General features: G+C 42.5%; 1 protein-coding gene across 7 annotated transcripts in view; it reads right to left on the bottom strand.

Moving 5' to 3' along the window:
• Positions 1 to 18,649, bottom strand: part of LOC138746732 (integrin beta-3-like) — a 207,418-nt gene that overhangs the window by 39,232 nt on the left and 149,537 nt on the right. For 6 of the 7 annotated variants that reach the window (XM_069905068.1, XM_069905070.1, XM_069905071.1 and 3 more), the window contains 2 exons: positions 5,088 to 5,167; positions 3,031 to 3,232 (listed from right to left, as the gene is read on the bottom strand). In XM_069905068.1, coding sequence (XP_069761169.1) covers positions 3,031 to 3,232; positions 5,088 to 5,167 — 282 coding nt within the window. Of the gene's footprint in view, positions 1 to 3,030; positions 3,233 to 5,087; positions 5,168 to 9,401; positions 9,496 to 18,649 lie in introns of those variants that run through there. The other variant, XM_069905067.1, reaches the window with a different exon arrangement.

Below are 18,649 nucleotides of genomic sequence, written 5' to 3'. Positions count from 1 at the left end.
TCTAGAAAATTATTGCAATATTTCCTGTGCTTAAGTATGGGTTGACTTGCTTGGATATCACACAAAACAAATCTTTTCACTCTATCTCAGTATGATTCAACTTTGGAACAGTTAGGGGTTGTATTCAGCAACATATAAAACCCAGTAGGAATATTCCACATCTATTATTGAGAGGCCAAAACTTCTCACTTTACAAAGTCTCAAGGGAAGAACCATAAGCCTTGAAGAAATGAGCAGATTCCAAGGCTGATTGGCAGTGAGTATGTGCAGCAGGCCCATGGCAGTACAAGCTCCACATTAGTCAGTGAGCCAGCCTGCAATAAATGCCATTTTCAACGCAGGAATGATAGGGGCTTTGTGTTTTTAACTGATTAAAACTTTAAGCCATGTTTAACTGCAGATAACAAAAAAAAAACAAGCAGTAAGTAATGTGCGGCCTCTCAGGAGATCAATGTCCTTCCATTTAGTTCAATGGGTGCAGGATTAACTGCAGCACCCAATTACTATTGGCTGAATTGTGCAGGACTTGGGACAGCAGTCCATTCAGCCCCTTGGATCTGCCCCACTATTCAATATCATCATGGCTGATCTGTCAGAGGAAGAAAGTTTAACATCCCAAAATTTTAAAAAAAGTATTTTCAGCCATATGATGTTCCCATGTCACTCCAATCTGCTCTCTGGGGGTTCGCTCATTTAAATATTATGATAAGATTGTGAGACTTAAATTTAACCTGAATGTTAAATTTAGCTCCTTTTCCCTACGTCTCCACACTCCTCCCAAAATTGGATTGGCCAATCAGGTTGACGAATCAGTTATTCAAAGTGTAGTGGAAACTTGATGCAAAGAAGGACTTTGAATGGTTCTTTGGGAACACAGTAAAACTCTCTTGTCCGAAATTCAAGCAAATGGCAAAACAAAATGGAGGTAAATAAATTGGTTAAAAAAAATGGAAGTTTACACCTTGCTGTTAGCTTGGCAATCACACAACATGCAATCTCAAGCTTATCTGGCATCTACCAATCCCCATGGGTGCTGGATACTAGGGGTTTTACTGTACCTGGATTAGATACATTCCAACAAGAAAGAAGCACTCCCAGGGAAGGAACGAGCATCTGTCATCAACATAAAAGATGACAATAGTATAGACCCTCAGTGAAAAAGCATGTCACTGCACAAAGATGGGTGGCAAGCTAGGTTTACTCGCTACAACACTGTAACAGTGCCAGCGACCCAGGTTCAAATCTGGTGATGCCTGTAAGGAGTTTGTACATTCTCTCTGTGTCTACGTGGGTTTCGTCTGGGTACTCCCTCCTTTCAAAACGTACAGGGGTTTTAGGTTTTAATGGGCATATTTGGGTGGATGATACAGGCTTGTGGGCTGGAAGGGCCTATCACGAAGGGCCTGTCACGAAGGGCCTGTCACGAAGGGCCTGTCACGAAGGGCCTGTCACGAAGGGCCTGTCACGAAGGGCCTGTCACGAAGGGCCTGTCACGAAGGGCCTGTCACGAAGGGCCTTTTACTCGGCTGGATGCCTAAATGTTACAAAAATTAAAAAATACCTTGTGCATTGTACAGGAATCTTAGGTAAACAGACAAGCAGGTTATCTCCAACATTCAGACAGCTGTGTAAGGAACACAGATTACAGAGAATCAGACTGCAATAAAAACTAAGTGGCAGAAGATTCAGTGAATGCAGTATGATGTTTTAATATGATAATGAATTTAAGGCAGAGATTGACAGGTATTCGATGAGTCAGGGCATCAAAGGTTACAGGGAGAAAGCCGGGCAGCGGGGCTGAGTGGCTGGATGGATCAGCTGATGATTAGAATGGCAGAGCAGACTCAATGGGCCGACTTCTGCTCCTATATTTTACGATCTTGTGATGTAATGTGGAATATTATGTATAACATGGACAAATGTGGCATTGTCCATTTTGAGAAGAAATGTGAAAAAAGCATATTAACTAACAGTGTGATAAACTGATGTCTGTACTGCATATAAATCACTTGTAATTATGTGTGCTATGTCTATCTATGTGTTGGCCAGCTTTTTCACCGAGGATTGAAAATCGCTGTTTCGTCCTGCTGTACTTTACAATTGATTGATAATAATGAACCTGAACTTGAAATTCTTACTTGCTGCAGCCACACAGTACATAAAATAAACCAACCATGGTAACATAAATTAAATTACCACCATATTCCAAAACAAAAAAAAAGTTATGAATACAGTGGTACCCACCCCCCCCCCCCTTATTCACAGCTTCAGTTACCCATGGTTTCAGTGACCCATGGTCCGAAAATACAGTACAGATCGTATTCAGATCGACTATCGCGATATCAGAGTCCTTGTGTTCAAGTAACCCTTTTTTAAAAATATATTGTTATAATTGCTCTATTTTATTATTAGTTATTGTTATTAATCTCTTATTGTGTGCCCAATTTATAAATTAAACTTTATCCTAGGTATGTATGTATAGGAAAAACTATAGTATATAGAGGGTTTGGTACCATCCACGCTTTCAGGCATCCATTTGGGGTCTTGGAACATATCCCCAGTGGATGAAGGGGGAAGACTGTGTACCGTAAAGGATAGATAAATGCACGTGCAGGAAATAAAGTGATGCATCAATAATGCAGATCGATTTTTTCTTGATCCTGGAGCAGTTGATGGTTTGGGGTAGTGCGAAGATGATCAAGAACTTTTAAACTACAGGTGCTGGACTTTACTTTCTGCCTGAAGGTAGGAGTGAGATGAGATTGTGACCAGGGTGATGGGGGTCCTTTACAATGCTGCCTTTTTGAGGCAGTGCCTCACATCGACATCTCCTATGGACAGGAGGACAGTGCCTGTGATGGACTGGGCCACAGATTTGCCACCTTCTGCGGGCCTCTGCGTAGGTGGGAACTCGAGGTGTGGAAGACGTGCTCTGGGATCATTTGCTGAACAACACGTAATCTGGAAGTGAGCAGCTGAAGAACAGGAATCGGCAAAAGTCGGGACAGTCAAATTAGAGGGGCATCATACCTCGACGCAGGCTGATGGCAATCTTTTGAGGTGAGAATTGCACAATTTTGTCCAGATCAACTTTCAACCCTTTCTCACTGAGAGGCAAACCCTGAAGAACTTGGAAGGAGCCCTGTGGAAATTCAGTCGCGTTCTCTCTGCAACCTTTTCGAATTAAATTCTCCAGAAGGTCACATCGTGAAGCGCTGCTTCCTCCAAAATCCTGAAACAAATCACAAAACAATCTTTTAAGGTGAAACCTTGACAAGTGGAACAACAATAATGCTGGTGTTCAGGCAATTTTATGTTAAGTACTGTTCTCAGGTCACTCGTCTGAGTGCTACTGGTACCAAGTAACCCAGTACTGCCTGTCGCATGGTCGGTGACTAAACTGGCTCCCCCACCTGGTGCGGAAGGTGGCTAGACACCCTACAAGATGAAAAACAAGACCTGTCAAAGGGCAGATGAACCCTCTTGTCGGGTCAACGGCCAACTAGCAAACAATGTGCTGTGAAGCGCGGAAAGGGCATCCCTCGCATCGAAGCTTGGTCTGGCCATTCACTGCAACAGAACTTCCCTTAGCCGTCTCAGACCTCACAATGTCACTGGATCTGGGAGGGGATGTCGAGAGCGTGGGTCTGCACCTATGCAACCCCCGACTCACCTAAATCTATTCACACACATGCTGCTCCTTTCTGAGGGGTGGGGTATCCTCATATCAAACCCCACAAACTGACTGAAAGGAACCATCATCATCCCTATGGGATGGAGAGCCGCAAGAACTGTAAATATCTCTTCCATTTGGCATACTTCAATTTTATTACATCGAGATGTGAGTTGATAGGAAATCCAGGTTCTCTGTGTTTTGTGACAGGTACTGCACTGGAAATAGTTCACCTCTCCTTTGGCAAGATCTTTATTTATTGCTGATAAATGATAATAGATCATCCATCACTATATTTCTGAATGTAACACCAAATTAATTATGAGGCCAGGCACTAGAAATCTTCAGCAAATACTTGGCATTGAAGGTCTTATTGGCTCTTTGCTTTCCGGACATTTCATTGCAGGTTTTGCAATATGTCGAAGGTCCTTTTACGAGTGGTTAACATCTAACTTCACTCACTCTCCCCAAGACACTGGACCTGATCAGGAAAATGCACAGCATGTGGTTGGACCATGTCAGATTTTAATTTTTAATTTAAACTGACCAACACAGTAGAAGCCCCTTCCATCCCATGAAACTGGTGGTGCCCATTTACATCCAATTAACCTACCAATCCCATACGTTTTGGAGAGTGGGAGGAAACCAGAGCACCTGGGGAAAAGCTAACCAGGAACGGAGAGAATGTACAAACTCCTTTTGAACCTGGGTCACTGGCACTGCAATAGCTTTATGCTAACCATCTAACTAATGTCAGATGCGGAGTTTGCAAATCTCTTCATTGTGGTTAGAGGTTCCATGGGTCTCCATATCACTCTTATTCAGTATGCTTTCCCCATTACTTCACTAACCTAGTCTCAAGTTGGTGGTAACGAAGGCAAGCATTCATTTCGAGAGAGACAAAATATAAAAGCAGAAATGTAATGTTGATGATATATATTGGCCTTGGTCTGATTTGAAGTATTGTGAGCAGTTTTTTGGTCTTATCTAAGGAAAGATATGTTGGCATTAGAGTGTCCAGAGGAGGTTCATTAGAATAATTACTGGAATGAAAGGGTCACCTTTCCTCTCCTGTCCTCCCACCCACGCCCAATTATGGCCTTTTGCTTGTGGTCTGTGCTCCCTTTCCCCCCGTCCTTTATTCCTCTTCCCCCAGCTTTTTTATTCAGCCACTTGCCTGCTTTATGCTCATACCCTGAAAAGGGCTCAGGCCTGAAATGTTGGTTTTATATCTTTACTCCACATGGATGTTGCATGACCCGTTTGAGTTCCTCCATAATTTTCAGTGTTTTTAGTACGGATTCCATCCATGGCTTTTTCAATAACAGTGATCACACAATCCACAGCACAATGAAGAGTGAAACTCTGCAGAGCTACTAAAAGCTGGGATGCTATCCATGCTGCTCGGACTTACCTCTTGCAAACACCATGCACAGATGGGGTCTATTTCCAAACATTGTACACAGGTCAGCGCCCCTTTGCACTTATTGTTACCTGAGGAAAAGACAAGAAATTTTCAAAAGGTATATTCATCAAAAGGTACACATAAACAAGTTATAGACATAAAAATAAAATCCTTCCTTCAAACCTATCCTTGGAAGAAATTGAACTGACACTCAGAGGTGTTACAAGATCAAACCAGCAACCACAAAGAAGCCATATCACACAGGGGTAAAGATGAACAATTACTTTATTAACAAAAAAATTCACCTTCAAACTTTAATTTAAAATCCCCCCCTTTTATAACAATGCCCACTGGTTACTATGCAAATTTCTATAACAGTGTAAAACTAATAAATTTCCCAGCCTAAATATAACATATGTAATTAAAGTCCAAGTTATATTCCCAACTAGCGCACAGAAAAACAAACACAAAACACACAAGACTCACATAACTTCGAACTCAATCGAAGCAAAGAGAGAGAGAGAGAGAGAGAGAGAGAGAGAGAGAGAGAGAGAGAGAGAGAGAGAGAGAGAGAGAGAGAGAGAGAGAGAGAGAGAGAGTCATGCTCTGGGCCTTCTTCCACTCCACAGCACCCCCAGTGGTGGTTTATAGTCCAAGTCCAGAAATTTTTAGATCATTTTCTGCATGTGCTCAGTCCGTCTCCCACTCTCTCAGCAGTCCACCTTCACCTTGGCTCTCTCAGGCAAACTGTCTTTTTTTACATCAAACCACACAACACGTAGGCCAATACACAACACAGAACTCTGTAACAGAGGCCATAGCATGGCTGAAGTGACAACTAAATTGTGCGTAGTCACCTTACAACAGGAAAAATATTAATAAGATTATAAAGATTTACTAGGGTGTTTCTGGAACTTTAGGAACTGAGTTACAGGGAACGGTTAAGCTGGTTCAGACTTTATTCCCTGGAGCGTAGAAGAATGACGGGAGATTTGATAGAGGCATACAAAATGATCATGGACATAGACAGAGTACATGCAAGCAGGCTTTTTCCATTGAGGTTGGGTGAGACAAAAATTAGAGGATGTGGGTTAATGGTGAAAGGTGAACTATTTAAAGGGAACATTAGGGGAATCTTTTTACTGCAGAGAGTAGTGAGAGTGTGGAATAAACTCATCTGGAGTAGTGAATGCGGGCATGATTTTGACATTTAAGAAAAATTTGGACAGGTACATGGATGGGAGAGTTGTTGAGGGGGGGAGGGAATATAGTCTGGGTGCAGGCCATATGTTCTCTGTGGTTAATAAGGGATTACTTAAGATGGTAGATGAGTGACAAAAAAAGGTTGAGAATCACTAGACTAGGCAGAATAATATTTTGATCAGACTAGTTGAGCTGAAGGGCCTGTCTCTGTGTTGCAGTGTTCTATGGTTAAAAGAAATACTAAAATGCCAAGGCCCAATCTATGACTCACCACCATTCCACCACAAACCCAACCTCTTACCCCTTCCCTCCCATATAGCACAGTAACAGGACCTTTCTGCCCATGAGCTCATGCCTCCCAATTATACCCAATTGACCTACAACCCCCAGTACATTTTGAAGGGTGGGAGGAAACCGAATCCCCAGGGAAAACCCATGCTGACACGGAGAGAACTTACCAACTCCTTACAGACAGTGTGGGATTCGAACCCCGTTCCCGGTCGCTAGTGCCGTAAAGGCATTGTGCTAACTGCTACACTATTTATACATGCATATACATATACACATACACAAGTACATTCTCAGGTTTCACCAAGCAAAGTATGAGGATAAGCAGTTGAAACATCTCCTCAATGTGTCATGTTTGAAGTTGATGTCTGTCCACCACAGCCTACATGGCCCGTCAGGTTGTCCAAAGTTGTAAATGTTCATGGATAAAATCTATTCCTCTCAATGCAGCCCAGCACAGATTCGTCACTCAAAATTTAACAAGTCACACTTGTTTCTTGTGTACAGTCTCATCGAAAGTGAGTGTGCAATGATGAATGTTGAAGATGGTTCTCAACCTTTTTCCCCCCACTCATATACCACCCCAAGTAATCCCTGACTAACCACAGAGCACCTATACCACCTTGTGAATGGAAAAGAAGGTTGAGAACCACTGATCTAAGGTGGATGTGATAATGAATTCTGATGACCTAAGGCAAGTTTAATGATTCAAGATGAGTGTGTAACGATGAACTCTGTCGCCCTGATGATCCTGTTCACTGGGTTAAAGCAACTGTGCCATGTTTTGCAGGGAACTGGAGAAGACAGCCAGTGTTCACTCAGATCCAAAGTTTTTCCACTGACAGCCACATGAGGAATTTATCTCGACATTCTTTTAAATCGCAGAAAATTGGGCTGGCAAGATAATACATCCCACGTTCCCATCCTCATGCATCCTACATGCTCTCACATGCCCTCTGGCAACTAGATCTGCAACATCCTTTGCTTCGTGGTTTTCACGGATTGATTTAACCCTTTCATTGCCAGTGGAACAGTGGGCGTTCCAGCCTGAGTGAGCCGTTCCTGAAATAATATTGATCGCTCCTGCTACAATCTTCTTAGCAGGATCCTTTTATATTTCATCAGAAAAAAAAGTCAATTTGGCCCATTAACTCACTGCAGGATCTCAGTGTAATCCTCTCACCCTCCACTTATTTCTCAACAAATGAATCACATTTTTTCTTGGGCTAATTGCAACTATAATTACAGTTAAACCCCTGGAATCCAGCGCCTATGGGAATTGGTAGATGCCGGATGAGTGAATTTTCTGATTGCTTGAGATTGCATGTTGCTTGAATTGGCAAACTAATGGTGGGGCGCTGCAATTTTAAACGTCCGTATTTTTTACCTATTTATTTTCCTTGATTTTTTTGCCTGTTGAGATTGCTGCTGGTTGTGTGAATTCTGGACAACAGTACTTTATTATCTCTTGGCCTATTGTGGTAGGTTAATTTATACTTGGTGCATGATTGCAGCAAGTAAGGATATTGGTGCATCTGTGCAATGTACTCATGTACATGACAATAAGCTCTCATCATATCATAACCTTCCCTTTCACATGCCCATCAACTCCATCCTGATTCTTCTGCCCACACTTATATGAGGGGTAATCTAAGATCCCCAATTAAGCTGCCAACTAGGCACACTTTGGGGATGTGAGAGGAAACCAGAGAACCTGAGTGTGATAGTACAGATTCTATCACCAATGTGTCTATGTACAGATTGTAGTGTAGGGTGACTGTGATTGGCTGAGAGCGCAGCCACACCTACTGGCAGGTCTTAAAGGATTGCTCCTAGCCAGACCAGGTCATTCTGGACTGGTCGACCTACATGTGATAGGCTCCAGTTAATAAAAGCTTTGGTTTGGATCAACAAGTTTTTGGTTCTTTCGACGTGCTCTACACTGAGGGAGTCCCTCATGGTCACAGGGTGAAGGCACAAATTCCACGCAGTCAGCACTGTATATGAGGATCAAACTTGGGCTGCTGGAGCTGTGAGGCACTAACATCACCTACTACCACCTTAGTGACCCAAATCCCTCCTACAGAGGCCGAGGAAACTGGTGCTCACAAACAATGGTCCCACTGAAGTATCCAGCAGAGACACTGATCGATCCCACTAGGTTTCAGGCAACCCAGGAGGAATACAATACGTTGTTTCCCAAGGATACGGAAAAAGCATTTACAGATTGGAATGAGATTCTTTTAAATTTAAAGTGCTGGGGATAGGGCCAACCTTTATAAATTGGATAAGGGCGCTGTATCATGCGCCCAAGGCTAAAGTTGTGACCAAAGGACAAATTTCTCCAGCTTTCCCACTGACAAGATCAAGTAGACAAGGATGCCTGCTGTCTCCAGTCCTATTCATACTAACCATGGAGCTTCTGGTCGAAGCCATTTGCTAGAATCCAGATATCAAGGGTTTTAGAGCAGGCCAGGAAGAACATAAAATCAATTTATTTGCTGATATATCTGACAGACCCAGCAAACTCGTTGTCCAAGCTGCGCTCTACTCTGGAGGACTATGGGGAGATCTCCAGGTACAAGGTTAATTGGGGCAAGAGTGAAACCATGCCACTTACTAAGGGGGAATTACAGTCAATGTCAAGAAAAGTTATTTAAAGTGGCCACAAAACAGGATCAAATAGACAATAACGAATAATTAATACAAACTAGATTATACCCCCTTGCTTGGGAGAATTGAGGAGGATTTAAACAGGTGGATGCCCTGCCCATAACCTTAGTGGGTAGGATCAACTGTGTTAAAATGAATGTGTTGCTGAGACTTCAGTACCTCTTCCAGACACCACCCATGGCGTTGCCCTGGTGTTTCTTCCAAAATTTGCTCTTGTGAATAAGGACATCCTTCTGGAATGGAAAGGTAGCCAGGGTCTCTATGAAAAAATTGACCTGGGATTACAGTCTTGGCAGTCTACAGATGCCACACTTCAAGAAATACTATTGGGCAGCTCAGTCGAGATATATGGCCTCACTCTTTGTAGGGAGAGGTGTACCATCCTATGCACAAATTGACCTGCACGTGGTGGGCAAGACTTTATTTATAAATGGGGATGCTAAATTGTTATCTGGGAAAACAAGCAGCCATATACTAAAACAAATTATGCTCATTTATAATAAAATTAACCAATATTTAGGTATCAAAGTGGGGTTTTCCCCCCAAAACACTCCTGACTTCAAATAGATTAATACCATTGACGGTAGGTACAAGATCCTGGACACCTGGCATCATATGGCATCAGGTGCAAAGGAATGTTAAGAGTGGGAGCAGTCATATTGTTTGAACAACTCAGGCATAAGTATAATTTATCAAATAAGACAGTTCACTGGTGCCTTCAAATAAGATCTTTTCTGCAGGACAAATTAGGTCCAACTATGGCCCTACCAGAGTCCAGTGACATAGAGGCCACGATTCGTAGGGGGAAACACACGGAAGTTCACATTGGCGATGTATTTCTTGCTCCAAGCAAAAGGACCCAAACCAGGCCTTCACAAATCAAACCAGAGGTGATAGTCAGACCTACGATTGAGGAGGGGTGTTGGTCCACCCTGTGTCAGACCAGCATGACTGCCATCATTAATGCACAATACAGGCTGGTACAACTTTCTACACCAGTTGTACCTGACCCTGCAAAAATTGAACAGATCTAAAGCAGAATTCTCAAACCAATACTTCAGATACTGCATTGAGACAGGAACCTTTGTGCATGCAACCAGGACATGTACCAAGGTGAGGCCCTTCTGGGTGGAACTAAGCCAAGTTCTAGAAAAAATTATAGGCAAAGAATTCCTGCAGGATCCAGAGTTGTTCCTGTTGGGAAAAATAATGGACACAGGACCTACAATGAATCTGTCCAAATTTCAAATCCAATTAGTAATGATCGCATTGGCAGTGGCCAGGAAGTGCATAGCGATTACCTGGAAATCCGACTGCTGCCTGAGCAGTGGCTTTAGAAATGATCCTGTGTAGAATAGAAAACATATCACAGCTTGGTCCTGATAACTGTGATAAAGCTAGCAACATGATTCTATCTAAAACACGATAGGATGCAGACGCTGTGATTGTAGTAAATGTACCAAAATGCTGGAGGAACTCAGCCGGTCATTTCAAGGGCTCAGGCCTGAAATGTCAGCAATATATCTTTGTCTCCTATAGAAGCTGAAAAGACCGGCTGAGTTCCTCCAGCATTTCAGTGTGTTTACAAGATTCTATCTGTACGCACGCACGCACGCACGCACGCACGCACGCACGCACGCACGCACATGGGCATGTGTCCCATGGTTTAGAGAAACACTGTTTTGTCTGGTTGTCTATATACAGAAAGATGATCATAAACCTCTGACTGGGACAAGGAAAGGTGGACCCCATGGACGGAGTCAGAAGAATGAAGAGCTCAGGGCAGCTGGGTGTTTGTTGTTGGGCTGGATGGAGTTCCATCAGGAGACGGAAGGTAAGGTTACACAGAAAATGAGGCGTGGTGTTCATCACAGGCACAGGGCCTGGAGGGCCTGTTCTTTCACTCTACTGTTCTATGTTCTTTATAATTACCATCTTAAACCCAAAGTCACACCACAGGCCCTTTCTGGGTGACCTGCCATGCAGATACCCGATCAGACAAAAGAGTGTCTGTCATAGTACTAAGTTCAAAAGTCTGACATGCACCTCTTCCTACGAGCATCAGAATTCTCTCTCATACTCTCTCTCTCTTTCTATCTTCTCTCCTTCTCTTTCCCTCTTTCTTTGCTCTCTCTCTCTCCCCACTTTTATTGCTTGTTGCCTCTGTACTTTTGTTGCCATTCAGTAAAACACTGCAGCAGTTCAGTTATCATAGAGAGTGACTTTTGCATATTTTTCAAGTTCAAATTCAACTTCTAGTTTATTATCTAACTATACATATACAATCCAGACCACATCAATGTACAGCACGGAATAATCACACATACACAGATATAATTTAAAATAAATATTATATAAATATTTTGGGATGATTTACAGGATACTGTTAATCAATCTCACAGCCTACAGGAAGAAGTTATTTCTTGATTTTGAGGCTCCTGTACCTCCTTCTTGATAATATTAAGTCAAAGCTGCTATGTGCCAGATACAGAGGGTCCTCAATAATTTTTTTGACCTTGATTTAAGCAACGTTCCTGGTAAATTTTCCGATTGCAGACAAAATTCACCTATGGATGCCTGCTAAAATGGAACCAATTCATTACTCAGTGATGGGACAGGACAAATATGCTGAAACATCAATGAGGAATGCAGGCTCGATTTCAATGGATGAGAATAATATGGATGGGAGTGGTATGGAGAGCAGAGCAGATATGTTGATGGCAGATTAAGAGTTCAGCCCAGACTAGATGGGCTGAAGGGTCTGTTTCTGTCCTGTAGTGTTCTATGGTTCTATGGATGTGGAATGGGGGGGGGGGGGATGTGTGAGCAGGAGTGGGAATTGTTTACGAACATGTTTCGCAAAGTCATATGACTTCCATATCTCTCTAAGAGGACCACAACAAAGATATAGTCACATTATCTTACTTCACACATTGGGTCAGTCAATCCACAGTGTGCACATTTCTTTCGTCAGAGTCAGGGCCAAGGGTCTCGAGGACTCGGCTCTCTCCACCCCCGTGTGTGTATGTTGCAGCGGGTGAACGGGGCTCAGGCAGCAGACTTCACCCTTGGAGCCTCTCCCTCACATGCCATTGGAATTACAATCTTGTGTCATATCCAAGCCTTGCGTGACTCTTCATGCATGTTCACAAAAGTAATTTTTCATTAACAATATTTGTAATATTTAAAGCAAGATAGCTGGAACAGGAAGTTTGTCTGGGAGAGCAAAATAATCTTTTCCACTTTATTTGGAGGCAAGTCATGGATACAACTGTTGAAGAAGTGCCTAAATTGGAAGAGGAAGCTTGAAGATTATTTTTACAACCATTATTCTATTCTCTCCTGCCTTGTTGAAGCAGCCAAATTAACACAAATTAAAATTATACACAACAGAGGGAGACCTCATTTTACAGCACCAAGAACGTTATCATCGCCCACAATTTTCTTTGTTAGACCTATAGCACATTTCTGCCCACAAGTCCGTGCCACCCAAGTTATACCTAATTAACCTACAATCCCCAGTATGATTTGAACGGTGGGAGGAAACCAGAGACCCTGAATGACCTTTTCTGTACCCTTCCCAAAAACTCCTGTAATGGGGTCACCAGAATGGCACACAATTTTCCAAGTGCTGTTTAACCCAAGTTTTATCTAGCTGCAACGTGACTTCCTAACTTTTATACTCAATGCAAGCATACCAGATGCCTTCTTTACCACCCTATGGTCACTTTCAACAAGCTATGAACCTTGAAAGAGATTCACCATTTGTGTTTTGTTCCTCTTATTTATAAAGACCAGAAACAGACACACTAAATAACTACTTTGTGTTGTGATACTAAAAAATGTATCTCTCTTCTTGCATCAGCTTTTTGGCAAGTATAATCTCCCCTGATAATGTCTTCTACCACAATGTCCATGGCCTTTCATTTTATTAAAATATAATATAATCTTCCTTATTTTCCAAACTTTCTTTGATGCCCCACTCACCTTCTACTTACGAAACATATGGGGCTTGTCGGTCAATTGGGTGTAAATGGGCAGCCCAAGCTCGTGGGCCAAAAGGGCCTATTACTGTTAATTTTTTTTTTACATTCCTGAAATGTTAAAGTTCTCCAAACTTTCTTATCAATGTCCTACACATACCAAGTCCCCCAAAATGCACCTGCCAAAAATTTAAAAAAAACACTGGAAACTCTCCACAGGTCGACAGCACCTCTCAAACAAGAAACAAGAATTGAACAACTCTACGCCTTCCTTCACAGAAGCTACCCAACTAGCAAAGTATTTCCAGCATTTTTTAATGTTAATTTTACAATTCTTTCCCTTGTTGCCAAGTCCTTCCTTCCCACCTCCGTGATCTTCTCTATTGCTGCAAACCTGAGATCTCTCTGCTCCTCCAAAACTGGCCTCTTGTACTTTTCAGAACTGAATCATTTCAACATCAGAGATAATGCCTTTAGGTTCCCAGGTCCTACTTAGAATCATAGAACATTGCAGCACCAAAACAGGTCCCTTTGGCCCTTCTAGTTTGTGCCGAACCATTTTTTTTTGCCTGGTCCCACTGACCTGCACCCAGTCCATAGCCCTCCATACCCTTCCCATCCATGTACCCATCAAAATTCTTCATAAATAGAATGCTACAGCACAGTAAACAGGCCATTCAGCCCTTTCAGTTTGTGCCCACTTAGCTAGCCCCACTAACCTGCTCCCACTCCATAACCCTCCAGACCTCTCCCTTACACACATTTATACAATCCACTCTTAAAACACAAGATTGAGTCTGCATTCAATCAGATGGCAGCTAATTCCACACTCCCACCACTCTCTGTGTGAAGAACTTCCCCCTTCATCTTAAAAATATGACCTCTCATATTTATCTCCCCCAATCTAAGTAGGAGATGCCTACTTGCATTCACTCTGTCAATACTTCTCAATCTTGTAAACCTCTATCAAATCTCCCCTCATCCTTTTGCGCTCCAAGGAATAAAGTCCTAACCTGTTTAATCTTCCCAGCAACATCCTATAGTGAACCTTCTCTGCACCCTCTCAATCTTATTGATAACTTTCCTGTAGTTAGGCAACTGCACACAATATTCCAAATATGGCCTCACCAATATCTTAAGCAACTTCAACAAATCATCCCAATTCCTATATTTAATACTTTGACTTATAAAGGCTGATGCCAAAAACTTTCTTTACAAGCCTGTCCACCTGTGATGCTACCTTCAGGGAACGGTGTATTTGTATTCCCAGATCTCTTTGCTTCTCTGCACCCCCCAGTGCCCGGCCATTTACTGTGGACGTCCTACCTTGGTTTCCCCTTGTAAAATGCATCACCTCACACTTGTCTGCATTAAACTTCATCTGCCATTTTTTGGCCCATTCTCCAAGTTGGCCCAGATTCTTCTGCAAGGTTTGAAAATCTTCCTCACTGTCCACAGCACCTCCTATCTTTATGTCATCAGCAAACTGGCTGATCTAATTTACCACATTATCATCCAGTTCATTGATATAGACAACAAACAACAATGGTCCCAACACAGATCCCTGAGACACAACACTAGTCATAGGCCTCCAGTCTGAGAAGCAAACATCCACCACCACTCTCTGTTTTCGAATCCAGTTTATAACCCCTCCATGTATACCTAGTGTCTTAACCTTTTGAACCATGTGGGACCTTGTAAAAGGCCTTACTAATGTCCATGTAGACAACATCCACAGGCTTTCCTTCATATAACCATATAACCACTTACAGCACAGAACAGGCCAGTTCGGCCCTACTAGTCCATGCCGTAACAAATCCCCACCCTCCTAGTCCCACTGACCAGCACCCGGTCCATACCCCTCCAGTCCTCTCCTATCCATGTAACTATCCAGTCTTTCCTTAAATGTAACCAATGATCCCGCCTCGACCATGTCTGTCGGAAGCTCATTCCACATCCCTACCACCCTTTGCATAAAGAAATTTCCCCTCATGTTCCCCTTATAATTTTCCCCCTTCAATCTTAAACCATGCCCTCTAGTTTGAATCTCCCCCCACTCTTAATTGAAAAAGCCTATCCACGTTTACTCTGTCTGTCCCTTTTAAAATCTTAAACACCTCTATCAAGTCCCCTCTCAATCTTCTACACTCCAGAGAAAAAAGCCCTAGTCTGCACAACCTTTCCCTGGAACTCAAACCTTGAAATCCTGTCAACATTCTCGTGAACCTTCTCTGTACTCTCTCTATTTTGTTTATATCTTTCCTATAATTTGGTGACCAAAACTGTACACAGTACTCGAAATTTGGCCTCACCAATGCCTTGTACAATTTCATCATAACCTCCCTACTCTTGAATTCAATACTCCGATTTATGAAGGCCAACATTCCAAATGCCTTCTTCACCACACCATCTACCTGAGTATCAGCCTTGAGGGAACTATTTACCACAACTCCTAAATCCCTTTGTTGCTCTGCACATCTCAATACCCTACCATTTAATGCATATGACCCATTTAGATTTGCCTTTCCAAAATGTAACACCTCACACTTATCTGTATTAAATTCCATCAGCCATTTCTCAGGCCACACCTCCAGCCTTCCTAAATCACCTTTTAATCGATGGTAATCTTCCTCACTGTCCACAACACCACCAATCTTTGTATCATCTGCAAACTTGCTTATCCAATTCTCCACCCCTACTTCCAGATCATTAATATATATAACAAACAATAGTGAACCGAGGACCGATCCCTGAGGAACTCCACTAGTCACTGGCCTCCAATTGGAAAACAATTTTCTACCACTACTCTCTGACACCTCCCATCCAACCATTGCTGAATCCATTTCACTACCTCCTCATTTATACCTAATGCCTCCACCTTTTTTCCTAACCTCCTGTGGGGAACTTTGTCAAAAGCTTTACTAAAGTCTAAATAGACAACATCCACAGCTTTCTCTTCATCAACTTTTTTTGTAACCCCCTCGAAAAACTCAATCAGGTTTGTCAAGCATGATCTACCCCTGACAAAACCATGCTGATTACTCCCTAGCAATCCCTGTACCTCCAAATATTTGTAAATACCATCCCTCAGAACACTTTCCATCAACTTGCCCACCACAGACGTCAGGCTCACGGGCCTATAATTCCCAGGTTTACATTTAGACCCTTTCTTAAACAGCGGAACCACATGCGCCACCCTCCAATCCTTTGGCACTACCCCTGTGGCCAGTGACAACCTAAATATCTGTTAATGGCCCCACTATCTGTCCACTAGCCTCCCTGAGTGTCCTTGGGAATATTTTGTCCGGTCCCGGAGATTTATTCACCTTTATCTTTTTCAACACAGCCATCACTACCTCCTCGGTTATCCTTATATGCTTCATGACCTCCCCACTATTTTTCTTTACCTCAACTGGTTCAATATTTTTTTCCCTAGTGAATACTGAGGCAAAGAAATCGTTCAAAATTTCCCCTATTTCCTCAGACTTCTCACTCAGCCTACCCTCACTATCTACAAGGGGTCCAATTTTATCCCTCACTAATCTTTTACTTTTAATGTACTTATAGAAACCCTTTGGATTTATTTTTACTCTGTCTGCCAAAGCCTCTTTGTGCCTTTTTTTGGCCTTTCTAATTTCTTTCTTAAGATTCCTTCTACACTCCTTGTAGTCCTCCTTCAAATTGTCAGCTCCCTGTTCTTTATACCTCTTGTACACCTCCCTTTTTCTCCTAACCAAATTTCCAATATTCCTCGAAAACCAAGCCTCCCTATGACTTCCAGCCTTTCCTTTGATCCTCACTGGGACATAACAACTCTGTACCCTCAAAATTTCTTTTTTGAATATCCTCCATTTTTCATTTACACCCTCACCTGAAAATATCCTGTCCTACTCAATACTCCCCAAATCCCTTCTTATTCCTTCGAAACTTGCTCTTCTCCAATCCAGAACCTCAACTTTAGGCCCCTCCTTGCTCTTCCCTAAAACTAACAGAATTATGATCACTAGACCCAATTGGATCTCCAACATTAATGTCTGATACCTGACCTAGCTCGTTCCCTAACAGGAGATCCAGTATTACACTGTCCCAAGTCGATTCTTCTACTAATTGATTCATAAAACAATCTTGAACACATTTAATGAGCTCTAGCCCATCCAGCTCTCTAACTGTATGGGTATCCCAATCAATGTGAGGGAAGTTAAAATCTCCCATGATCACTACCTTATGATTCTCGCACATATACGTTATCTCTCTACACATTTGTATCTCTAGTTTCCTTGACCCATTTGGTGGTCTGTAATACACCCCTATTAGCACCCTCATGTCTCCTTCACCCCTCAATTCCACCCAAACAGCCTCACTGGACGATCCCTCCAGACCATCTTGCCACCTCACGGCAGTAATGTCCTCCTTAACAAGCAGAGCAACTCCTCCCCCTTTTTTACCCCCTGATCTATCACATCTAAAACAAATGTATCCTGGAACGTTAAGTTGCCAGTCCTGCCCCTCTTGTAGCCAGGTCTCACTAATTGCCACAATATCGTGACCCCAAGTATCTGTCTTCTTCCTTCTTGGTAACCTCCTTGAAAACAAGATTTGTTAAACATGACCTGTCACATTCAAAGCCCCTACCCTAAGACAATGACAATCTATCTCATGGTTTTATAAGCACCCCTCTCAGCCTCTTGCACCCTGGGAGTAAATTCCATCCTATTCAGCTTCTCATTTCACTCCCACTCGCCAGTCTCCATAACTAACCTCATGAATCTCTTCTGCATCAATACCAACTTATTTTCATGAATGTACATACTAAAAAATCAGCATTGCTGGTTATCTCAATTTAAGTCAAAATATATGAATTGTATTGATGCAATTGTTTCTTAAAATTAAAAGTACCAGGTTTCTGATAGAATACATAACAGCACAGTACAGGCCCTTCAGCCCTCGATGTTATGCTGACATATATTCCTAGCAAAAAGAACTAAACCCTTCCTACTCGTAACCTTCTATTTTTCTTCCATCCATGTGTCTGTCTAAGAGTCTTTTAAATGCCCCAAATGTTCCAGCCTCTACCACCATCCCTGGCAATGCATTCCAGACATCCACAACTCTCTGTGGAAAAAAACCGTACCCCTGATGTCTCCACTAAACTTACCTCCCCTAACTTTCTGCTGAAAAAAAAACCCCTGCATCTTTCCAAAACCACTCTCTATTTAAATAGGGCTGCAATGTTTCCAACTCCAGCTTCACACTTGAGCCAGCAATGAACTGCAGGCATCATACATGGTAAGAAGTGGTCAGTCAACGTTTGATCCTCACTGGGACATAACTACTCTGTACCCTCAAAATTTCTTTTTTGAATGTCCTCCAGTTTTCATTTACACCCTCACCTGAAAATATCCTGTCCCACTCAATACTCCCCAA

The sequence above is a fragment of the Narcine bancroftii genome, chromosome 12 (assembly GCF_036971445.1).
Source record: "Narcine bancroftii isolate sNarBan1 chromosome 12, sNarBan1.hap1, whole genome shotgun sequence".
Classification (NCBI taxonomy): Eukaryota; Metazoa; Chordata; class Chondrichthyes; order Torpediniformes; family Narcinidae; genus Narcine; species Narcine bancroftii.
The sequence above is the reverse complement of the archived record's forward strand: the minus strand, read 5'-3'. Positions and strand labels throughout refer to the sequence as shown.